At 32.4% G+C, this 27,018-nt stretch overlaps 1 protein-coding gene across 1 annotated transcript; it reads right to left on the bottom strand.

The window, feature by feature from the left end:
• Positions 1-4,660: 4,660 nt before the first annotated feature.
• LOC120077222 (sugar transport protein 12-like) lies at positions 4,661-25,071 on the bottom strand. The gene is given in 5 exon segments (XM_039031124.1): positions 4,661-5,107; positions 5,273-5,322; positions 5,325-6,230; positions 6,363-6,515; positions 24,849-25,071. Coding segments are annotated over 5 exon segments (1,779 nt in total).
• Between the last annotated feature and the right edge of the window lie 1,947 nt (positions 25,072-27,018).

Here is a 27,018-nt window from a genome sequence, read left to right as displayed (position 1 = left end):
AAATATGAATATAAAGATGCATATGTGAATAGATTCCTAATTTTTTTTTTTCTTTTACAAATTATTTAACCAAACAAGCATTTAGAAGTGGAAGACGTACATTGACTGAGGTTTGAGAATATAGGCCTCCAAGGACAATATATAACATAATGGACCTTTAGAGGTATACAACCTTTTCTTTAGGAATTCTTTTAGTGGTGATTCATAAAGATAGATTGTCATATACTAGTTATAGCTTTTGATAAGCCATAACTATTTGAGCATGTAAATCAAAAATAGAAGAGAAAGGTACAGCAATGTTGTTGCAAAATGCGTCAAATCGTAGTGGATCAATTCAATAAAATAAAATAAAAATATATATTAAGAAGAGGAAACACATGAATTATAGTGGTTCAACATCAAGCTTACATCCACTTTTGAAGGCTCCAGGGGAAAATCATTTTCATTCATAATGGAGATTACAAGATAAGCTTTCTAAAACTCTTTATCTCTCTCTGTCAAAACAAATTAATAATACAATTTCCTTCTTCTTTTATATGTATTACAAGAATTTTAGAGAGTAAAATATTAGTTGAAGCTTAATTGAATAATCAATTTAGGTTCTTCTTTTATATGTATTACAAGAATTTTATTGGGGTTTCTATATATTTTTTAAGGTGCTTTGCTTATGTTAAGGTCTCTTTCTCAACTTCATTGTCATTCTGACTTTTTTCTTTGCTTATGTTGACATTTGAGTAGTAATTTAGTTGAAGTAGGAGTTTGTAAATGTTGTGAACTCTCGATCATTAATTGTCTAATGGAATATTTCGTTTGATTTGTTTAGGATAGTAATAATATAAGGACTCATCATGATGAGAGGGACAATAACGAGGGGATTTCTCATGATGATATAACGATGGTAACAATATAGAGGTTCATCAAACCAGTACAGAAGATCCCCTTCATACCCACAAAGAAACCCACCATGGAGAAGATCTCCTTCAGACCATTGCAAATGAACATTCAAAGAATAGCCAGTTGGGATGATTAGTGAGCAGTACAAAACTCAAGAACCGACTCCAATATCTGAATTGGTGGACACCATCGTTAATGATCCAACTGTCAATGAATAGCCAGTTCATCAGACCGCTAATGAAATACATGAACTCCCCACTCAAGCATTCAATCTTAAGGGCATTTTGATTCGGATTCAACCAAGGTTGTGGGGACTTCAACTCAAAAGAGTGTCCTTGAAGTCAAGGTAAGACTATTGCATGAATTAGTTGTCTTAACATTGTAATGTCACTGATTTATAATTTAAATGTAGGATAAAAACAATCGTGAGCATCGGTAAAGGAAAAAAACCAACCAAGTTCACACTTGAGGATGTGAAAAAAAGGAAAAGGGGAGATTCTCTTTCAGGTAATCCTCAACCCCCTCATTTAAGTGATCCTCAACCACCTGATTCACCTTTAAAATCTTCTTAGCCCCAATCTCAAGAAGCTCAACCACCTTGGTCCACTGGTATTATCAATCCCCCTTGGTCCCTATACCTAACTTCCCCATAAGGACCGTTAGTTCTTATGACCCATGTTTCTGAGTCCCAGATGTTCTGTGAAATGCATTAAAAAAAATGAAAAAGCCATCCTAAAACCAAAAATGAGGAGCGGACGGTAGTATATACCTTTTGGACCAAGGATTTCTTCAAAACACTTGAGTAGAACACATGGGTGCTTGGAGAGGTGAGTACTTCTATTAATTCATTAACCATAATCGATCGTTTAGAAAATTCTAATCAATCGTTTAGAAAATTCTAATCGATTGTTTAGAAGTTTCTAAACGATTGTTTAAATTTTTGTAAACTATTGCATAGAAGGTCCAAACAATCATGTAGACATTACCAAACGATCAGATAGAAAAGTCTTGGCGATCACGTAGAAAGCTCCCAGCAATCACTAAGATAATTCTACACGATCGTTTAAGAAATTATACACGATCTCTAAGATAATTCTACACTATCATTAAGAATTTACAATATTTATAATTATATTTTTCTTTGTTGGACAAGACTATGGATTTCCTATTGAAGCACATGCATCAGAAGTTGCACTCAAAACTTTACATGTACAAGTATCGATTCACGGTGATTGATTCAGGTTTCACGATACAGAAATTTCATATATTTGTTTAATCTACTCTTCACTCAACCATGTATTTACATCTTGCCTTTCCCAAGATGTTTTGATGGAGCCAAAGGTAATTGCTTCTAAGATCCGGTCAGAAGGTCTTGAAATGGAGGATGGAAAAGTGGCAAGCTAGTTGGATCATGAAGTACACATGAGGTTTTGGGCGGACTCTCACATCTTTACTGACTACGTGCTTGGAGAATATAAAAATACAAGCTAGCATGGATGGATGTTGACTTCGTATTTGGGCCAATCAAAATCAAACAACACTGTCTTATGCTTGCCATCGATCTGGAAAGGTGCATAATCTTTGAATTTGACTCCATGTTGAACTACATCGGTAGTGACATAGTTGATGGTTATCTTTAGCTCGTGGCCAAAGCAATACCTTCGATGTTTATTTCTATTTGATTTGACATTCAATATAAGAGGTTCAAGTACGGGCAATGGGAAGTGAAGAGATTGAAGGTGACCCTCCAAAAGTGCAGTCTCTAGACTGTGACATTTTTTGTGCTAAATTTATAGAATACTGTGTAACTGGTGTTGATAGAGCTGGCTTAACACAAGTTAATATGGCATTGTATAGGAAATAATAAGTTGCCCAGTTGTGGGAAAATAAATATTTAAGGTAATAGAATTCAAATTGCATTGTACATTTAACTAAGCAAACAAATAACTAAGCAATCGTCCAAAACTAACTAAACGATCGCATATATCTAATGGTTATTTCTACAATCACACATAATAACTACAAATATACAAAAAGACAAAGTAATCACATATAAATAATAAAATGATCACGTAGAAATAACTAAGTTATCGCATAGATCGAAGTAAACGATCGCACATAATAACTAAGTGATTGCTCTTCATTTATAACAAATCGATCGCATACAAATTACATATCATTGAGCCTAGATGGGTCAGTGTCAGGTGTTATTAATGCTTGTCTGTACGTTTTCTTGTTATGTCCTCTCTGACCACATCCTGTACACCTATGTATTTAACATGACTCATTTACAGTAGAAGGTATCCTAATGGTTTGACATCGATCGACACTTGCTACCTTTTGTGGTGGTAGAATTTCAAGGTCTTCAAAATCTGATCTTCAACTTCATTCTTGTCTATGTCTAACTGGGAAGATTGGTTCTACGTAAGCAGGAAGCACACACTCAACTGTAAACCATTTTTCACATAATGTTTGAACATAAATATTTCTAAAGGTCGCTGCAGACATTGCATGGGAGCACGGATGCAATTAAACTCTATACAAATACATGTCCGTGAATGTAGATCAACCAACCCCCTCAAATATCCATCGTCCATATTAATTGTATGCATGTCCACCGAGGAAACATGATATATTCTAGACATCAATTTCGATTCCTTAAGACTACTCGTTGCATAACCAGTTACAATGTTTGTGCATGCCATTGCATGTGTACGTCAAATATAGAACCAACCTTGTAGCCACTCGTGGATATGCTCTAATAAATGCAACCTAAAATGCACATAGTTACAATGCTCGAATAGATACAACCTAAAATGCACATAGTTTTTTTCTTCCTCGGTCACATTTGATTGGAAGACCCATAAATACATTGGATTTTATTTATCTTTTTTTCTATATTAAAGTTCACTCTTTTTTTATTCTTTATTTTTTGTCTCTATTATAAATATTATGATAATAGATGTTCATTAGATGCTCAACATTACACATTATTAGTATCCATGTAATCCACCTCTTATTTGTCAAATTGCCTATAAATAGTGGCATTTGGTAGGTTATAGAAGATACACATTGGACAAAGTTCGTGAAAAATAGAGAAATGAGAGAATTTAGAGAAATTTTTTATTTTTTATTTTGTTAATTTATTTTATTTTGTTTATTTATATTTTTTGTTTAATTTATTTTAATATTTTTTATATTATATTTATTTTAATATTATAATTTATTGATATTCTGTTCTCATTAACTCTTCAAGCTATGTTTTTATCTTCTTATATTGGACTTTCTCTAGATAACTCCTTCTCAGTCAATAATTGAAGGATTAATTAGTTCAATTTGTTTAAATTAATTAATTTGAACAATTTTTATAAATTTGATTTGAAGATTGAAGATATTTTAGATAATTTGATTCATTCGCTTTCAATAAAACTTTCGGTCAATTTCGAATTATTCAAACAGTAAAGTTATTTTTTCTTTTTTAATCTAAAGAGAAACAATTTTTGAGAGAAAATATATTGAATAAATAAAAGACTATTGGAGAATTTACCGAACATAATGGTTTATGAAATTTACTTTTAAACATTATGTTATTCTACATAAAAGAAAATAGACCATAAATTTATGGTGGCATTAACAACAAAGAAAGTAGAATTTAAACTTGGAAAAGAAATTTTATTCCATGAGACTGAAACTAAAGGGCTAACACAGTAAAATATTAGGGTAGAAGAAAAAAAAAAAGACCGTAATAAGGTTTAGACTTCAAACCCTAAACTTGAGGACGGAATTTAACAAGTTGTTGAGGCATATATCTACTCCAAAACCAATATTGTCTCCAAACACAAGACATATCTTCAATAGGGATATCTTTTGTCTCCAATAAGAAGAAATAGACAAATAGGGTCATCAGAACCACGAAAAAAGCAAAGAAAAAAAACAATCCAAATTTTATATGACAAAGCAAGGTGAAGAAGATCTGGGCAATCAGAAAAGTAAAGAACATATTAACTGAGACTGTTACACTTTGAGCAGCCGATCGAATCTCGAGTGGAAAAATTTCACTTGGGACCAACCATCCCAAAGGCCCCCAAGACCATGCAAAGGCTTGAACATAAATACAAATGAACAATACCACGATAGTGGCATACCATTTAGGTAGAAAAGCAACCTCACCAGAAACTCCAAATTTTCAAGCAATAAACACAGCAACCAAAACCTACAAATGCCATTTTTTATCATAATCAAAACAGTCCAAAGATAAAATATATTATTGGCTAAATTTTGTTTTAGAAAACCAAATAAAAATATGCAGATAAAATAACTTTCATTATTTTAATAATTAAATAAAACTAATAAAACTAAAGAAAAAAAATTTAATAACCTGAAAAATGAACATAAGGATTCCACCAAGCAAGAAAAAGATCCTTCTCTCCACTTATCAGTGCCATAGATAGAGACAAAAGTTGTAAGAGTATTAATACCACCAGTAATGACAGATGAAAGAAGAGAAGCATTGTCTCCAAAACCAATAGTCTTGAACAACACAGGAGCATAGAACATGGCCACATTGATACCGGTCAATTGTTGGGAAAATGGAATTAGAATCGACATTACTAGTGGTGGTCTATTTTGTCTCTCTCTCAAATTTTTCCAAGCATGTTTCACTGCTTTAGCAGCCATACTTGCTGCCACGATATTTTGAAATTCTGCCTCTACGTCCTTTTCAAACACACCGCGAATGCGTTGGAGCATGGCTCTTGCCTTCTCAACTTCACCTCTTTCTAACATTGAGTTTGGAGTATCCGGAAGGAATAAAGCTAAGATAGTGATAAATAATGCAGGCACGGCTGCACCACCCAAACTTACCCTCCACCCCCATCCACCATGAATATAAGCAGTACCATAGTTGACAAAATTAGCCACTAAAATACCAATTGTAATGGAAAGTTGAAAAACAACATTAAGAGAACCTCGATATTTAGATGGAGCCATCTCTGAAACATAAAGTGGAATAGATTGAAGTGAAAACCCAACACCAATGCCTAAACAAATACGTCCAACGATGAGTATGGCGATATTTTGAGCAACAACATTAACGACAACACCAACTAAGAATACAAGGCCACCAAGAAGCATGGACTTCTTACGACCAAAAGTTTTGGTGATCCAAGAGGCTACAAAAGATGCCAAAAGAGCAGCCAAATAAAGAGAAGAAGTAAACATGGTGAGAGTAAGACTGTCAAACTTGCAATATTGATTGGTAGAAGTGTCTAGAGCTTCTTTCTGATAAACAGATGGGAAAAATCTTTGCAAAAACGGAGCCATGGAGGTGACACCACCTAATCAACAAAAACAAAAATGGAATGAGCGAAGACTATAAGGAGAAAGAAAAATAAGAGAATAATAAAAAGGATACGAGGATAAATAATTAATAAGAGAATAATAAAAAGGATACGAGGATAAATAATTACCAGAAATACCGATGTCGTAACCAAAGATGAGTCCACCAATGGCAGCAACAATACAAGTTATTAGCACATAATAAGTAAGCTCTCCGGGATAGTTCTTTATCCCACCGCCCTCATTACGGTTGAGCTCAAACCCGCTATCGGCAAGCTTGGTTGCTGAGTTTAGAGAGCAAAAAATTGGAAAATAGAAGTACTTGAAAGGAAATATGGTCGAAGAAAAGAAAGTGATTTTGACGAATGAAAAAAAGTGATGAATATGAGAATATATACACAAACATTTTCCTACATTGTTAGGAATCCGTCTCCTAACCCAAAATCAAAATCCTTGTGTAGGTGGAAGATTAGATTAGGGAAAATTATATGATTAAGATTAAAAGTATGTTTCCTATTCTTGGTCTAAATATCACAAAGACAGAAATCTAATTGAAAAAATAATAAATAAAAATAAAAAAATCGAGATTATTATTATCATTATTATCGTTACTATTATTACTACTATTATAGAAAAGAGTGCATTTGAGGATATAAATCGTATATTAGCACTGGCCCATGTTTTAAGTAATTTTTATTTTGGGTTTATCTTTTAATATATTAAAATTTTCGGGAAAAAAAAGGGTATTTAATTTTGTTAACAAAAAGTTGATTAAGGATTAAATTGTTGTTTTCTTGTGATAGGATATATATTAGACATGGAGATATATTACTCAGATAGATTTAAATTTTTTATAAGCAAAAACCAACCAATTCAACATTATTATCAATTGCTTTCTATTGAAATGGTAATTAGTTTATCAATATGTTAATCTTCAAAAACCAAAATATATATTTATATTTTAATCAAATTTACATATAAACCTGTTAAGTTGTAATAAGTTCACCACCTCAAATTTATTTTGTTCATATCGCAGTTTATTTTCTTCTTATATTTAAAATTCTGAAAAATAATTATTTTCTTAGATTTTTTTTTTGTCTATTTTTCTTACGGTTCAAATTAGGGGGTTCACGGTTCGATTCGGTTCGGTTTGGGACTCAAACTGAACCGAACCGCAAATTTTAAAAAGTGTATTTTTTGAAACCGAACTGAACCACATGTTCGGTTTCACAGTTTTTTTTATACTTTTTCATATTTTCTAAATTATAAGTGGTTTGGTTCAGTTTGGTTCGATTTCACGATTTATTTTTTATATTTTTCATACTTCCTAAATTATATATACTATATACTATATATTATATATGGTCATATTGCTTCTTTCAAATATCTATTTATTTCAAAAAGCTTTCGGTTCGATTTCAAATCGGTTTTCAAATTTGAAACTGAACTGAACCGCATTAATTCAATTTGAAAATATATCAAATCGAACCAAACCACATTAATTCGGTTTCATTTCTGTTTAGCATTTGGTTCGATTTTAGTAGTTTTAATGATCACCCCTAGTTTATACACCCCAATTTTAACAATTAAAGTTTATGAGTTCGAGGGTTTATTTAATTTCATTGGTTTCGTTTTTCTAAGAATTAAATTAATAAAAAGAATAGTAGGAAAGAAAGAGAAAAAAAAAATTGTTCCATAGGATTTATTTTATTTCATTGGTTTCGAAATTAGGGGTCAAAGGTGTTCTTCGTTGCAGTTAGCCATCGAAGTTAGTTGCATAGGTGGTCAATAGAGTTGACCATTGGATGTAGTCATCGAAGGTGGTCATAACTAAAATCAGACATTGAGGGTGGTCTTCGTTGGAGTTGGTCGCATAGGTGGTTGTCAGAGTTGGTTGCCAAAGGTAGTTGTTGAAGCTTGTTGCCAAGGGTGGTCATCACAAGCGTTAAAAATGGTCTTTACTGGAGTTGGCTGTTAAAGTGTTTGCCAGAGGTGATCATGAAAGTTGGTTATCAGAGTTGGTCACTGATGAGTAGAGTTATTAGAAATATTGGAGAAAGAGTTTCTTTATTTTATTTTAATCACTAGGGTGTAGATTATTTTACGTGAGCAAAAAGGGTTAGAATAACCCCTGCTCCCCATCATTTTAACACACGCCGCTAAGCCTACTTAGCTCATTCCAAGTTTGAGACCTAAACACTCGGTCGTTTGGTTGGAGAGTTTTTTAGATGAGAATTGACATTAGCATCCAAAACTCATGTTACATAAATTTTAACACTAAGCCTTTCTAAGACACACTTATTTCCCACATATAAAGGTTTTTTTTTTCGTATCTAAAATGATGGATTTTCTTTTTTTCCCTCTTTTTCTATTTTTTATTTTATATATAATTTTATTATTGATATAGTTAATTAATTAATGTTAGTTTAATAAACCTAATATAATTATTTGTTTTAATAAATCAATAATAACTTATTAAAATATTTACTTAAATTGACATATAAACACCAAATTGATTGAAAAGAGAGAAGAGATAAAAAAAAGTTAAAAACATTCAAAAATATAGTTGCAATCTAGATATGAAAATTTTTTTAGCACACTTATGAATATTAGTTATCGATTACGTTAATAAGTTAAAAATTAACACATGTTCCAAATATTGATTGAACTATTATGACCTACCCTACTCTGGTAAATTATTTAATTTTTATGAGAGAGAATTAAAAGCTAATTTCCATAAAAAAAATTTAAAAAATAATCCATGATTTTTCTATATAAAAAATGCTCTTCTAATGCCAAACGAATTTCTTTTGGTTATGAAAAATAGTTATACAGCTGCATTTTCCAATAAGTAAAAAATGTTTATTACTTAATTTTTATGATTAAATTTAGATTTGATTTCCAATTAAACATCTAACAAAAAATATTCCTTTTCTAAATTTCTTCAAATCCCAAATATACATATTTAATTACAATTGAATAAAAATAAAGAGAATTTAGTTTTCCAACTCTAAAAAAACAAATAAGAAAATAAAATAATAGTATTCTAATATCCAAATCTAACATGAAATCGATTTTTTTTTTTATTTAGTATAATAAAGGTAGGGAGATTCAAATCACATACATATTAGTGGCTAACACATTCGTATGTCAATTGAGTTTGACATGACAAAATCAAATTTTAAGGGAGTGTTTGGCTCACCAATATGATTTGAGTTTAGTTGGTATAATACAAGTCGACATTCTATCTGTTACCTACCGCGTATATTCACAAAATATTCCATTACTTTTTTTTATTTTATCATTAATCAAATCAATCACCATCTAATTAACGGGTCTAATTAAAAACCCTCAATTCCTCTTTGTCGCATATTTAAATTCATTAATTTAGAATTTAAACGTTTACTTTCGATTAAAATATCTTCATGGTTAGTGAAATTGCAAAACTGATGGAAATTACATGAACTGTGTGGACAATATGATTTTAATGGAAAATTGTCAGAAATAGCATGTTCAAGTTTTCATCTTACAAAAATTAGCACCATTTTTTAAAATTCTTTCAAAAAAATTTTCTAGGTCCATTCGAGCAAGATTGTCACTAAGACTTAGTTAAATAATTAACTTTTTCTAACTTATCAATTGTTTTGGTCATTTTGGCCTTTCTCCCTACATTAAACACAAAGATTCTACTGATTTTCTCAAATATTATGTAATCTACCCAAATCTTATATCAAATCCTATATATTTTCAAATTCTCTCCAAATTCAGTTATTTTTGCCAAATATTATATTCAATTCTTATGTAATTTTTCAAAAGTTTACAATTATATGAATTTCAAGATTTCCAAATAAATATAACAATTAGATTTTTTTTTAAGAAGGATGATTGCATTTTGATTTTTAAATTTTGGAAAAGATTAAATTTTGCTAAAAAAAAAAAGGTAAGATAGGGAAAATATATAAAATCTTAGTATTAATCTGCCCAATAATTCACCGATCTCAATGCTAATCTTCCCAAGATTAATACAGAGTTTTTAAATATTGTCCATATCTTACCTTTTTCTTTCCTTTTTTTTTTTTTTGAAAAAATTAATCTTTACCAAAATGTAAAAATCAAAATCAAACCATTGAGATCCATCTAAAAAATCCATTTGCATAATTGGTAAACTGATATGAAAATTAGAAATTGGTTTAAAGAATTAAAAAATTATATAAAAATTTTGATATAATATTTGGTAAAGATAATTAAATTAGGAGAAAAATTGAAAATATATAAGATTTTATATAAGATTAGATTATATAATATTTGAAAAAATTAACAAAATCTCAGTATGTGTACATAGAAAGGCCCAAAAAGGCTAAAACAATCAATAAGTTAGAAACGGTTAATTTTTTAAATAAATATAGGAGGTTGATCTCATCCAAGATGAACTGAGAAAAATTGTTTGAATGAATTTTCAAAAAGATGCTAATTTTGTAATATGAAAAATTCACTGTGCTATTTCTAGTTTCAACCTCGATTTTAATTCATCTTAATGGTTTATTAGTTCAATTGTTCATAAATTACTAATTTGTTTTAGTCTCATGTGGGCTTGTGCTGTCATGAAAGTTCCTAACATCGATATAAATTTGTTTCATCACAATTCAAATTTGAAACATAATGGATAAATTAATGGGTTGGCAAATAACAATCAAATCTAAAATAATAAAAAAATGTAGAATAAAGATAAACATATTAGAGATATGGTACAAAATTAGCGCCAAATATATAGCCGTTATCAGTGATAGTTATATAGGTAAAGTACTAAAAAGCCCTTACGCAACCCATTATTTCATGCTTCTTTTTTCGATTTTCTCAAATTAAAAACTATCATTGATAGCATCTATCAACGATAGCAACTAATAGCAGCTATCAATGATAGCCACTGATAGCTACTATTAGTTGTTATCATTGATAGCTGCTATTAGTGGTAGTTTTTAATTTGAGAAATATTAATATAATCTTAAAATAGTAACACTTGAAATATCACCTTTCAAGTTACTATCAGTTTTCAATGGCTATCATTGATAAACTTTAATTAATTGGAATCAAAGTTGAAATATTCACTAGAAGAAATTCGGCCAAACCGACATTAAAGGGCTTTAATGTCGGTTTCCTTTAATATCGGTTTTAAACCGACATTAAAGGCTTTCAATAACACTAATATTGCAACCTTCAATGTCGGTTGCAACCGACATTAAAGACCATAAAAGGTCATATCTGATATGATGGGCCTTTTATCCTTAGCACTAGAGACCTGCATTGTGGTAGCCGTTATAATAACTCCACTATTTTGAACCTTTCTAACATCATCGCGATTCTTTGTGTGATAGTAGTAACTATTGACCACATAACCAGAATATTTTGACACAGTTGGACAAGGTCCATTAGCTATCCATCTCAAAGAAGGCGATATGGAATTTTTGGGTACTTCGAGAGCTAGTACAACCTATAATACATTTCATAATATTTTAGTAGTTAACATTTAATTATACATCAAATAGTAGGTCTTTAGAGATTACCCGTGTGGACAACCACCGACTGAATGTATGATTATGCTCTTCTTGAAGCCACTTTCTACTTTTATTTTTACTAGAATTGAGCTTAGACAAAATATCCATATGTTGCCTATTATAAATGACAAAGTTAGTAGATTATTGAATAATCAAGTAACCTAAAACAAGAATAAGATGAAGATCTACATACTCGACGTAAGGAAGCACATCATTTACATTTTGAAGGACATAAAGATGAGCTTGATCCAACTCATCCTTACTCGATCTGATAAAAGAAGCAGTTGACAATGCTCTATTAATGTTTGAATTCGCTTTCTTTGTTGATGAGTTTAGCCCAATAGAATTAACACCAGATACGAATTCAGAACAAAACTCTATAGTCTCTTCAACGATATAATTTTCTCCAACACATCCTTCTAGTCGATTTCTATTTCATATATAAGTTTTTAACACTTTCATGTATCGTTCAAAAGGATACATCCACCTCAAATAAACAGGTCCACAAAACTCAACTTCTATTACGAGATGCACTACAAGGTGTACCATTATTGTGAAGAATGATGGAGGAAAATACTTCTCTAAGAGGCATAGAGTGACAACGATATCCTCTTGCATACCCTTTAACTGAGATGAATCGATCGCCTTACAACATATAGCATTAAAGAAGAAGCATTGGCGAGTAATTGCAAGTCTTACATGTTTGGGTAAAATATCACGAATAGCTACTGATAATAATTATTTCATAAGAACGTGATGGTCATGCGACTTAAGTTCGTAAAGTTTCAAATCTGTGAGCGACACTAAACTTTGAATGTTCGATGAATAGCCTTTAGGTACTTTAATTTCTGATAATACCTTACAAAAGCTCAATTTCTTAGCTCGTGTTGATATATAACATGCGGGAGGTAAAAAGACTTTTTTCTCTCCTACTTGAGGGGCTAACTCTGATCTAATGTTCAATTCCACCAAATCTAATCGAGTCTTTATTCCATCTTTTTTTTTTACCAGGAATATCAAGAAATGTGCCAATAAGATTTGCACATACATTCTTTTCAATGTGCATCATGTCTAAACAATGTCGCTCGTCAAGATACTTCCAATATTCTAACTCGAAAAGAATAAATTTTTTCTTCCAGTAAGTTGAAATGTTATCTCCACTGTTCTTTTCTTTGATACTTTTCTTACCAAATGAATATTGATACTTGTTTCTGCAAGAATTTCTTCCCCACTCAATGGTTCTGGACCAAATTCTAATTCTTATGTGCCATTAAAAGCTTTCTTTTGTTTCCTATATGGATGATGGCGGGGTAGAAACTTGCGATGCCCGAGATATGTCATCCTCTTCCCTTTTGGTAAATAAGTGGATGAAGTATTCTCTCAACAAATTGGACATACATGATATCCTTTAACCGTACAACCACACAAGTTACCATATGCAGGAAAATCATTAATGGTCCATAATAAAATGGCTTTAAGAATGAAACGTTGTTCTTCATATGCATCGTAACATTCTACCCCATCTTTCCAAAGTTTTTTCAAGTCATCTACTAACAGAGCTAAATAAACATCTATGTCATTTCCCAGTTGTTTAGGACCAGATATTAGTGCAGTCAACATAAAAAATTTTCGCTTCATGCACAACCATGGAGGTAGATTGTACGTCACTAACATCACTGGCCAACAACTATATCTACTACTCAGATCTCCATGTGGATTTACCCCATCTGTCGAAAGAGCAAGACGAAGATTTCTAAGTTTTGACCCAAACTCTGGCCACAAAAATTGTCTGTTTTTTTCCACGATAGGGCATCTTTGAGATGTTTTAATAGACCATCTGTTTCTTTTTTTTTTTAGCATAGGTCAATAAACTTGCTGTCTCTTTACTTCGAAACATTCTTTCAAATCTTGGAATTGCGGGGAAATACCACATGACTTTTGCTGGGATCTTAGCCTTTTTGTTTAAATTTTTTTGAAGCTTCCATTTTGACGTACCACAATGGGGCATACATTTGCACGAGAGAGTTCTTTTCTAAACAAGAAATAATCATTTCTACATGCAAGAATCTTCTCGTACTTCATTCCAAGAGTACCCAACATATTTTTTGCTTCATAAGTAGAAGTTGGAATTTCATTAGGACTAGGTAATATGTCATGAATTAATTCCAACAACTCAATGAAACTCTTATCGTTCCATCCAAATTTAGCTTTTAAATTATATAACTTTACCAATGTAGATATTTTGGAAAAAATTTTACAATTTGGGTACAATGATTTCTTAGCATCATCTAATAATTCTTCAAAATTATCGGATTTTTCACTAAAATAGTTTTGTATGCAGCCTCAAACATTCCAATTATGTCATCAAATCAACATCATCCTCATAAGATCCGTCTCTTTCACTAGTAGACACATTTTCATTGTTCCTCTTAATCGGTAATGATTCACCATGAAAAATCCATGTCTGATAACTTTGATCTATACCATTAAAAAATAAGTGTTTTCTTATTTTGTTCACATCTAGAGTCTTTGCATTAGCACACTTCAAACATGGACAACTCATGACATTTGGTATATTTGAATGTTATAAACCATTTTTAATAAATACCTCGAGCCCTAAACCATACTCAACTGACATTCTATTCATTTTCATCCATGACTTATCCATGATTGTAAAATATGCAACTTAATCTACAAAAAAAAAAAAAAAAAAAAAAAAAAAAAAACAATAACAAGGAAAAATTTAAAAGCATAAAATTTTGATCGAAAAATATGCAACTTCAACAAATTTAGAACAACTAGACTTTTAAAGATAAGCATCTTTATAAATATTACCTTGTCCTAGTTATTAATGTTGTTATGAAGTCCTTTTTGTGTTAGGTGTACCTTCTCCACTTGTCAACCTTCTTAAATACATCCAATGCAATCTTCCTATCTTCCTTCCAAATCCCCAAGAATTAAAATTTAGTCTTACACGTCAAACTTGAACCTAACAAATGAAAAACTTCACTCAACACCACACAACAACTAGCATTGAGTTCTAAGCTAAAGCCAATGGGAGGTAAGAACTCTAAACAGTAACATATGGAGATGACAAGCATGAATCATTAACACGTTACGTATAAATTAGATCGACGGAAGAGAAAAAAGGCCTACTGCACGAAGCTACAAAAGATTAAAGAAAATAATGTTCCTTACTAAAGTGCAGGATAATCAGTGCCTTAATTTCTTATTTTCTTATATAGGAACCATATTGCTCAACTTGAATAACAACAAGATAGAGGATCAAAAGATGGATTGATCAGATATTAAGAGTTATTAAACCATTTGTAAATTATAAGTAAATGTAAACACATGAAAGTTTCCAGAATATATAGTGGATGAGTAATAGAACAAAGCAACATAAACATGGATAACACATTGGTGTTCTTGGTTGAATGAGTAACAGAACAATGGATGAGCAACAGAATAATGCACCATCTAATGAAGTCTGAGGTTGATGGCTAAACAGCAATATAAATTTGACAGAAATTTCTTTCAGCTAAACCTAAACAGCAGTATAAATCTGCTCTGAAGAAGATAAAACCCAAAATTTCTCAAATGGATATAACAAGACAATGTCAATACCTGTGATGCGAACACTCGAAAGAGTCCCTGTGATGTGCAGAAAATTATGGGATGCACTATCAAATGACAGAGGAAGACAACCCACCTGAAGGCAAACAAAATGTTTCAATATTACCTGCGATTGGAGAAGCTTGGATGACAAGCTCGTTTCCGATGACCACCCGATGACCGTCTGATGAAGACAACCCCACCTGAAGGAAAACAGTCGACTAGCAGCTACTGAGAGAGGAGAGAGTTTGTTTGGGTAGGCAAACGGCCGATCGAGGGCGTTGTAGTACGTTTGGTAAAGTGAGAGAGCTGAGAGATGAAATTTTAGGGCAGCGCACGCAAGAGGGAAATCAAAATTTTGATAAATTTTAAAAATAAAAAATAAAATAATGGGAGGCCTTCAATGTCGGTTTAAAACCGACATTGTAGATCCGTTTTTTTTCAACCGACATAATACATCCAATAATATTATTTTCAACCGACATTGAAGCCAGAATTTCTTCTAGTGATTAACACCTAAGGCTATCAGTGGATATCAATGATAGACTTGTTTAAGTAGTTCAACTTTTGAAAGGAACTATCATCTTTCAAAAATAAATATTTAAAACTGGAAGTGAAAAAAGTCTATCAATAAGAGGCCTATAAGTTACTATCTTTGGTATTTACCTAAGTCATATCATCAATATCATCATTTTATTGATATATACCTAAGTCATATCACTAATTTATAGATACTACCGATAGCTATGACTATCATTGATAGCTTCAATCACTGGTTGTCACCGATAACTTTTAGCAGTGGCTATCAATGATAGACTTTTGTATCATTGATATCATCGATAAATAGATATCACATATGTTCTATCACTGATATCACTTACATCGTAGTTATTGGTGATAGCTTCTATCATTGATAACATGTTATTAGAGATAACTTTTGTTATTCCTTTTTACTATCAAATAACATGTTATCAATATCATTGATAGCTTATATCACTAATAACATGCTAGTAGTGATAACTTCTAGACATTCCACTTACACTTTAGTTCGAGATTAAACTTTATTAATTAAATTCACTAATTTGGCTATCAATGATAGACTTCTATAAGTGTATATTAATTGTGAAAAAAAATCATCAAAGATTAACTATCAATGATAGAAAATATTAGTGTCTGTCACTGATAGACTTTCACTAGTGACTATGAATTTTGAAAGATTAATACTCAAAGCTATCAGTGGCTACTATTGATAAACTTTTATCATGATTATCAATAATAGACTTTCATCACTAATAGACTTCTAACGCTAATATCTACCTAAATTCGATATCACTAATATATGAATATGACTGACATCTATCTAAGTTCTATCACTAATATCACTAATAATTGTTATTATCAATACACAAATATTACGGTACACAGATACACAAATATTTTAATTTGTGCCCTTTATTTTAGGTCAAATATGACACTTTTCAAGTTTATTTCTTATAGATATCATACTCTTAAAGTCCTATAAAAAGAAAAAGAAACTATTGGCCTATTTGATATCGTTCATATTTCTCATTTTTTGAGAAATAAACTTGTTTAATAATTATTCTCATTTCTTATTTCAAATTTTTAAGAAATGTTTCTAGTATAAATTTGTGGACTAGAAAAAGTATTTTCTTTTAAATCTGTTTTTATTTGCTATTTATATTTAGTGTTTCATTATAATAATCAAATTTGATGATTGACTTGTTGGTGTTAAGTCACTTATGAATTGGATACTTTCAAGTCTTGGACACGAAACTCAGACTCATAATTCTTATAAAAAAAAAAGGGACGAAGCAAAAATCAGATAAAGTAAAGAAAATTAAAAAAAAAAAAAAGAGAGAGAGAGAGAGAGAGAGAAGAAGAAAAAAATAGAAAAAAAAAAAAGGGGAAGAAGCAAAATCGAAGGAAAGGGAAAAAAGTGTATAACAAGGCAAGACAAGAGAGGATGAAATTGAAAATTAGAAAAAATTCAAAGATTAACTAGTCAACACTTGTATATTTACAAATATTTTAAAGAGGTAATATATTTTTAGATTTTCTCTCTTATTTTACTATCTATTACAAATATCCTAAATTAATAACCATGTTACTTCTTCATCGAAGAAACAAAAAAAATTTTAGATTCTCAAAGCTCTATTTTGATATGTTTCAATATTTCCTTTGCAAATTGAGAGACCTTTAATTTTTCATCTTCTTTGGAAAGCTCTCTTGTAAAAGAAATCCTCTATGACATTTTAAAAATAAAGTTCGGTGAAAAAACAAAAATAAAATGATTGGTAAAGAGATGATGGTCTGAATAAATTTTTTAAAGTTCCATTTATTCATTGAAATGGTGTGCATGAATTCAAAATTTTAATTATTAATACTGTAAAAACAAAAGAGACGAAAGTTTATTTACATTATCATCTTTGCCGAAAAGGTCTAAAATTATATCAAATTAAAAAGAAGTAAAAGAATTATTGAAAAAAATCCTAAAGATAGAAATACAGTTGTTTTTAATTTTCCATCAGTTTGTTTCTTTCTTCTCCCGCCATATCCCTTTATAAAATGTTTTAAAAATACATCGAAAAGAAATAAGATGAAAATCCAAAAGGTACAAACTATTAAAGCTGAAGGTATAATATAATAGATGTTGTAAAACTAAGAAGCACAACGGAGTACAAATATCGAAGAATTATAATGTTAAAATAAACAAATAAAATAAAATAACAAAAATAAAATATAGAAAAATTATAGAAAGAAAAACGTGGAAATTATGAAATTTGCTGAAATCTCTCCTTTTTAAATTTCTCTCCAAAATTTTCATTAATTTTCATCAATACGTGCTTTTCTACAATCTACCAAATGTCACTATTTATGGTCAATTTGACAATTAAAATGTGGCATTATATGGACACCAAGAGTATGTAATTGTAGAACATATATACAACATGTATAAAGATATATGGAGGCAGTGGGAGAATATCATTTAGTTTTTTGGACACTAATCATGGACATCTATCTAACACCTATATTATAATATTTATAATACTTCCTCTTAGATATCCATTATATATGAAATACGTCTCGTTAAAAGCTTACTAAGAAAAAATCCAATGGGAAAAATCCTAGTAAAGGAAAAAGAATACATATCTCATATAATCTAATACTCCTAAAATAATACAATGCATTTTCTCCCCCTTGTGGAAACATAGCTTGAGATCTCCGAGTCGCCGCATTCCAATGTTGTGCACGAATTTTTCAAAAGTTGCGATAGGTAATGCCTTTGTAAACAAGTCTGTCATGTTATCCTTTGAACAAATTTATTATACAGTAATGTCGTCATTTTCTTCAAAATCATGAGTGTAGAAAAGCTTTGGTGAAATATGGTTCGTTCTTGAAGGAATCGAATTCCTCGCGGGAGTGTGTGAACGTTGTACAATTTGAATTGAATTTATCTATAGTGAAGAAATTGGGGGGGGAATGCTTTAATAAACATACAAGAAGCCTAAGCATGCTTTTCTATAGAGAAATTAGAGAAGAGAAAACTTATCCTTGATGAACAAGAATTCTTCATAAAATTTTCCTTCGAGATCATGAACAAACCTTCTATAAAATCATTGGAACTCTTCCTCCAAGATGGACACCACTAAGTAGTAACCTTGTTATTTTATGGAACAAGGAAGGGACGTCTAGCTCCTTCCATTGCTTTTGGCAGGGGAAATTTTATAGGGGAGAGGTGTTGGTATTGAGAGAGAACTTTCTAAAATTTCTCAGAGAAATCTTCTTTCACTGTATTTTCCAAAGAAACAGATTAAAGAGAAGAGTGAGGAATAACTCTCTCATGTTCTGCCACATTACTCCCCTGTCATGGGGGTTATAGTTATATTATTCAATTATTAATAATATAATATGTATATTATGTTCTTCGTTAACTAATTAATAAACCACATAATATGCATTATAATCATATTATAATACAACTCTCTCTTATAACCTATAGTTTTAATATGAATCATATTCACATTAAATAATATTTGAATCTCATTCAAATATTTATCTCTCGCATATTATAAAGTTTTAATTAAAAATGATATGTATAATTTACTATATAATATAATGTATCAATATATATTATACATTATGTTAATCATATTAATATAATTAATGACTTAAATTTTCATAAATAATTTGAATGATTCAAATATTCGAAAAACAATTATTCCTTGTTTTTATCCTTAGTGAGTTAATAATGGGACCTTATGGACCTACAGGTTATAAGCTCCAACGATATGAGATTAATCAATTAAACTTTTTAATTAAATTAATCAACATTCATTAATTGTCAGTCACTCCATTAAAGATTGACCGTTGCACTCTTCACACTTCGAATATATTTCTGTATTCACGGATAAAACCAATCAACAGTAAGTTGACTCTTCACAAATTGCTCATAACTATTATTGAGTCAAATTATCGTTTTACCCTTGTAGTTACTGTAGGATTTAGTGTCCTAAATTCGTCGATCTTGTAGTTTGTAATTTGTAAATAAAATTTGTTTATTTAATAAAATAAGAAATATTTTATTTGACATTTAGATGACATTAACTCGATTCAATAAACGAAGATCTATGGTTGTTTACTATAACTTGAACAGTATGTGGTAGACATACGAGTGGATCATGTTCAAATAATAACCTAAAGGGTTTACAGTATATGGTTAAGGTTGGGTGCCTTATCCTGGTGACACTGAGCATACGACCCACTTTGTAACTATTACATGAGTTGTTTGCGTTACAGACGATATGATCCATATTGTTAATGTGGAAATATGTCAGTGGAGATATCCTATATAAGGAGTTTATATAAGATCGGATTGCTCCCTTAATAGTTAATTCCGACTCTTGAACAATGAGGTCTCACTCTCTCATTGGACCAATAGGGGTTAGTTTATAGTTGGATTATAAACTATTTGTTCATTATCAATGGCATTTAAGTAGTTAGATGTAGCTATAGGGGTAAAGCGATAATTTTGACCCAACTGTAGTTACGAGCAATTTGTGAGGGACCAATTACTATTGGCTGGTTATATTTAATGAACACATAAATAGATCTACAGCGAAAAGATTGCAGTTTTCAGTCTTTAGTGGAGTGACCGACGGATATTGAATTGATTAATTTAATTAAAGAGTTTAATTAATTAATCTCGTATCTTTGGAACTTGTAATTTGTAGGTCCATAAGGTCCCCTAGCTAGCTCAATAAGAGTTAATGAGAATCAATTAATTTTGAATTAATTTGAATTGTTCAAATTAATTAAAGGAATTAATTATAAGAGATACAGTTAATATAATGTATCTGTATACATTATAATATAAAGTTAATTAGAGAAATAAATATTTGAGTGTGACTCAAATATTAATTATATTAATGAAATTCATATAAATACTATGGATAAAATTAATATGAATATGATTCATATTAATACTATAAGTTATATGAAAGATATAAACGATAGGTTATATTATATATGTGATATAATATAAACTATAGGTTATATATTATATATGATATAATACATAATTTATTTTAATTATATTATGTTTAATATAGTTAAAAGTAACATAACTCCCAGGGGAGTTCTTTATGTAATGTGAGGGGAGTTATCTGATAACTTCCCCTCACTCTCTCATATTCAGAAAGATCTAGAAGAGTGATCTCAATTTCATTACGTGAAATAAATTTTGAAAAAATCCACTTTACATTCCTGCTTCCTCCCCAAAACAATTCTCTCAAGAACTCTCATACCCTTCATCAAAATTATCAAAGCAAGCCCACACCTCTGCCATTGATCCTAACCTAGAGAATAGCATGGAAGACTTCCTTGGTGGTGTCTCTATTTTCCTATTGTGTTCGTGGTTGCCGTTTCGAGAGGAGTAGAATTGTTTGTGTTGGTCGGGAGAGAAAATTTGTGAAGACAGGTTTCTTCAAGGGTAAATTTTCTCCTACCCTTTTCCTCTCTACATGAATTTTGTAGAAAGTGTGCTTTAGGCTTTGAATGTTTATCCTATCGTTGTTCTGTTTCTTCTCTATATTATTTCAAGTTTTCAAAAACTAATTCACTGACACAAGCGATCAATCACTTACGCTGTCCAAATTTGATTCCTTCAATTGGTATCAGAGCCAAATCGTGTCTCTGATTTTTTTTAACTTCAATTTAGAGAATTAGGGGTAAATTTCATTGCATTGCAGATAGTTGCAAAAACTGGATGTTTTAAAAAAAATGACTGTGAAACCCGGATTTTCATTTTCCTTACTTAAGCAGGTGATTAAGAAAATTAACTAAGTGAAAGTTAAATCCTATGTTGAAGTGAAGGAAATTTCTAAGTGTTGAATAGATTTTCCTTGAGTAGTTTTGAGTTAAGCTTTAATTGGTGAAATTTGACTAAGTGTAAGGTTAAAAGGACCCATGCGTTAAGTGTTAGGAGACATTAACTTGAGAAGGCAACCATGCGTTTGTAAGGTTGGATGCATGATTGGCCGAAGTATTGGCAAGAGGCATTGCCAAGAGTTTCTCATGCGTTGGCCTTGTGTTGGTGTGGTGCCATGCGTTGATCATTAGACTTTGAGAGGTTATTTGGGAGGTTAGAAAACGCATGTGGTAGCTTTAGGTTGTGCAGACATGGGCGCAAGGAACTGAAGGCACGCGCACGCATTAATCGGGTATGCGCCAGCCTTAAGTTGTGTATCCAAGGGCGCTAGACGTTGGATGCGTTGGATGCGATGGACGCGATGGATAGAGGCATGCGGCGATGGAGGCAGGGGTGATGGATGCGTTGGACACGTGGTATGCATCGATGCGGCTGGAGATTAGATCAACGCATTGAGTGTGATGGATGCAATGGTATGCGTCCATACGGCTGAAGGCATGCAGCTGAAAGAGATGTATTGGAAGGTTGCGGTGGCGCGAGGGCAGGTGGTGCAAAAGGTATGCAGTGAAGCGAGGGTATGCGATGACAAGGTGGGAGGCATGCGCTGGTGGGTGGCATACAGTGATAGAGGCAGACGCGATGGATGCGTTGGACTATACGGCCGATGGTTTGCGGCTAAAGGTATGCGTTGATGACATGCAACCATGTGACCGTCCTATGTGTTGATGCTATGCGACCGTGCTACGCGTTGATGCCATGCGACCGTGCTATGCATTGGAAGTATGTGATGGCATGCACGATGGATCCGTTGGACGCGGCGGCTTTGCTAAGGCATAGGCCATGCGATGGGAAGAGCTAGGATGGACGCATAGTGGTTTTCTCTCGCAATTGTTAAGGCTTGTGGTGACAAAGTGAGTTGGGCTGCATTGTAGAAGATGCGATGGTGTTGAGTTGAAAACCAAGTGGAGCCAAGGTTACTATGCGTTGATGGTATACTATGCGTTGATGGCATATTATGCGTTGATGGTATACTATGTATTGATATCCGAGGCTAGCAGTATGCGTTGGAAGGGGTGTTGGTCATCATCCTAGTCGAACGCATATTGAGTTGGATGGACGTATATGAAGGATGAGCGCATATGGAGAATGAACGCATATGCAAAGTCGTCATCCTAACATGTGGCTTGTTGGGAAGAAATCTTAAGCCGTAAGCAAATGAGGTGGATGCATAAGAAGACATGCAAATTTGAGGGCTATGCATTGGTAAAAGGGGAGCAAGACACCTTGGGTTGCACTGATGCAAGACTGCGTTGATGGTGTAAGGAAGAGACACTTGGACATGTAGCTAAGTAGGAGGTGTCGGCCTTAAAGAAATCTTGGACGCATATAAATAGGGCCAAGGAATTCAGATGAGAACTCAAATTCTCTTCAAAGAACATAAAGAAAAGTGTATTGGGAGGAGACTATGCATTGATAGTGAAACCATGCATTTGTCAAGAGGTTCCAATAGGGGAGTTGTTGTCGGACGAAAAGGTCAGGAAGTAGCATCAATTTGGGACGAGGAGTTCTCCCAAAATACTTATGCGTTTGGAGTGATTTCAAAGTCATTGAAAGCTAAGAGAGTCTAGTTTTTAGGGTAGGGTTGCCGGAGAAGAAGCTCCAAGGAATCGGGCTGGAAAGTGAGAACAAGACAGAGGGGTAGAGCTATAGGGTAGGCTGGGCCAGTCTTGATGTTTTGATGTTTTCGGCCAAACCGCGAAGAGTTATGAGCTAATATTTTGAGGTAAGCTTTCTGAGACATTTTAGAGAATATTTGTAGAAGGAAGTAACTCGAGATAATGCCTATAACTATGAGTAGTCTGAGATTTAAGTTGAATCTAGAATTTAGGGTTCAAAAGAGGAGCCCGGGAAGATCAAGGAACTTCTAGAAAGAAAGGTTCCTAAACGACCAAGGTGAGTGGTACTTTCCTTTAAGTATTAAAGCATATCTTTTAGAGTAAATTTTATATGCTTATGTTATGAATGGGTATTTAGCATGAGAATGAGATTATGTGATTGGGATGGTCAGGGGGTCAATAGACCTAGTTCTTGAGCCTGTAAGCAAAACCTCACAGGATGGTCAGGAGATTGAGAGGTCTAGTTCCTGAGCTTGTGGGAGGATCCTCGTATGGGATGGTCAGAGGGCCGACGGGCCTAGCTTCTAAGCCCATGAGTGGGGAGCTATGTGCACATAGGAGACAAAGGAAACGTAAAGAGTAAGCGTTGTAATTAGTAACAGTTATCTATCTACCATGTCTGTAGGTAGACAGCATACTCATTCTAAGTAGTTATCAGTTTAGCTATCTACCGTGTGTGTAGATAGAGTTGAGACCAGACTCGTTCAATGCGGAGGTTTGAATGTAACCTCGTATTTATGATATGCTTGTTATTTATGAGTTGAAATAGACTCTAGAAGTTGCTTACCACTCACCGAGCTTTGTGAAGCTCATTCTGTTATTTCATGTATTTCTTCCCAGGTAACAAAAGGTGAGAAGTTCCAGGGTGCTGCTAAGGTGAAGGTCTACCACATGCCACAGTTACACTTTCGGAGGGTTTTACAGTTGTTATTGTAAACTTTGTTGTTAAGTCTTGGAGTTGTATAAACTTTACTTTGTTGTAATAAAGTGGGCCTACTTAATCTGTTGTTGTTTGTCTCCTTGACTTAATCAGTTGGTTGTTGAATTTGTTAATTGGTATTAGAGTTATTTCTGCAAGAGTTATCAGGCAGTAAGTGTCAACCAAAGGGTTGATAACTGCTACAGTCATGCCCTTTCTCAGGTTCAGAGGGTAGTCTGGGATGGAGTGTGACAATGACACTTAGGTGTTTTTGGGTGTTTTTACAAATTGTTTAAAATTGTAAGGGTCCGGTGTTTTTGGGCACTTATTTATGTTATCAAGTCTTTAATTTCGTGTCTTGGAGTTTTGGCAAGAGTTGTTGAAAGAGGCAAGCAAATTTGCAGCACTTCTGGTGAAAATCGAATTAGGGTAGTAGCTCTGGCCTAGAATGTTGTGACGCTCTTGCAGAAGCACAGTGATGCTTGAGAATTTCACGTAGAGCATCCCGACGCTCGTCACAGAGCGCATTGGCTTTTCTTGAAATCCTGTCGAGTGTCGCTGCACTCCAGAAGAAAAATCCAGAGCGCAACAACGCTCCATCTCAGCACCACTATGCTCCTGGAAGTCCATACGTGCGTGCCTGCGTCTTGGAGTTTGTGGGTTTATGGCCAACGTGGTGCCTGGAGCAGTTTTTAGCTTTTCTTTTTCTTATTTTATGTTTATATTTGTTTTAATTTATTAAATTACTATAATTGTTATATTGATTTAATTAATTCTTAGAAGTGCTGATTTTTTGTCCAATTTTACATGTGATGTATGATTAATTTTTTTTTTAATATATATTGCATAAATCTATGCCATGTAGTTTAAAATGTCACCATACGATAAATATTTTATTATGCATCATATTTATTATAATTGTTATAACATATAGTGGCATGATATAATACGCATGATCATGCATCATATTGAATAAATTGTTATATCATATGATTGCATGCACAATTAACATGTCCATGCATCATACTATAGTATAAAAGTTATATTACATAGTTTCGTATGATGGAAATGTTCATTTTCATTAGCTTATAATATAAGTGTTATGTTATTTAATGAAAATGAAATTGCATTGATCATGACATTACTTAGTAAATATAAGTGTTATATTTCATGAATGTCATTAGATGTATGACTATACATTTTAATTATTTCATTATTTTATAAAAGTTACAAGTTTGATGAATTAGAATTAAAATCTATAATCAAGAGTTGCATGCAAAAATAGGTTTCAATTACTTTTAAATGGTTTAAAATTAATTCACTTAGATCTATGTTAAATTATTTCTAGTATGATTAAATATAGGTTAATCTTTTTTTTCTTTTAATAAGACTAATTTGATTAAAAAAATATTAAATTTATAAAATAACTGTCTATAAGAGACCTTTGTCTAAAGAATGTTCTATCTAGGTTGGGGCATTTAAGCTGACAAAAACGGAACATACCTACCTTGGAACCGACTTGGAAGGTGAATTAGATAAATATTTTATAAGCATGCAATAAATAATTCGATTTTATAAGTCGGCGTAATTGGCCACTCTCACTCATACAGATCAAAGGATTTTCCTAATCGACGAGAGCTTACAACTCACTCAGGATTAAGGTCAAGTCACCTATGGTCATCCTAGTAAAATGTTAGACTCTATAAGCAATGTGTTATACAGAGAAACTAATCATTCTGTGGTCCGGTTTTATATAAACTCGTTAAACAGGATACCCACACTCACATTTCTCCATATGAACAATATTGATCCTATCGTCTATAAGACTTACAATTCATGTTACAGTTGAAGGAACTCTTATTCAAGAGTACCTACGAGCGGAAGCGGATCTTTACAATTCATTGTGACAGAATTTCCACATATACATTCAAACATACTAAAATGCATTCATAATGCTAAAGAGATCGAAAGATCATACCAGTTGAAGACTTCTTCTTCACAGCAAATCTTGCTTTTTTGAGACGGTAAGCTATTGCTCAGCAAAATCCAATCGTCTACCTCGAACAGTCACCATACGAACAAAAGGAAACGGAGATGACACTACCACTCAAAGCCCTCAATATTCTTGGAGTGAGAATCCAAAGGGTGGGCTTTGTTCGGATTTGGTAGAGGGAAAGAGGAAGAGAGATCATATACAACGATCAAGCAAGTGGGAGATGGGATCGTCTATCGTATAGACAAAATGCTTGATCGTTTAGATGAAGTATACGATCATGTAGGAAAAAGGTAAGCGATCATCTAAATGATCGTGTAGGAGAAGGTAAGCGATCATCTAAACCATCGTATAAAAAAACCGTCTATAAGATCATTTAGTAAATATCAGGCGCTAAACGATCACTTAGGAAAAGGTAAACGATTGTTTAGTAAATAGCGTGCACAGGTGTAATCGTTAAGCGATCATTTAGCACTATCATATAGGTAAGCGATCGTGCAGGCACTATCATATAGGCACAAATTTTCTAAGCGATGACACACTTCAACACAATGACCGCACATATCCCATACTTAACACACTGT

This window comes from Benincasa hispida, chromosome 5 (assembly GCF_009727055.1).
Source record: "Benincasa hispida cultivar B227 chromosome 5, ASM972705v1, whole genome shotgun sequence".
Lineage (NCBI taxonomy): Eukaryota > Viridiplantae > Streptophyta > Magnoliopsida > Cucurbitales > Cucurbitaceae > Benincasa > Benincasa hispida.
The sequence above is the reverse complement of the archived record's forward strand: the minus strand, read 5'-3'. Positions and strand labels throughout refer to the sequence as shown.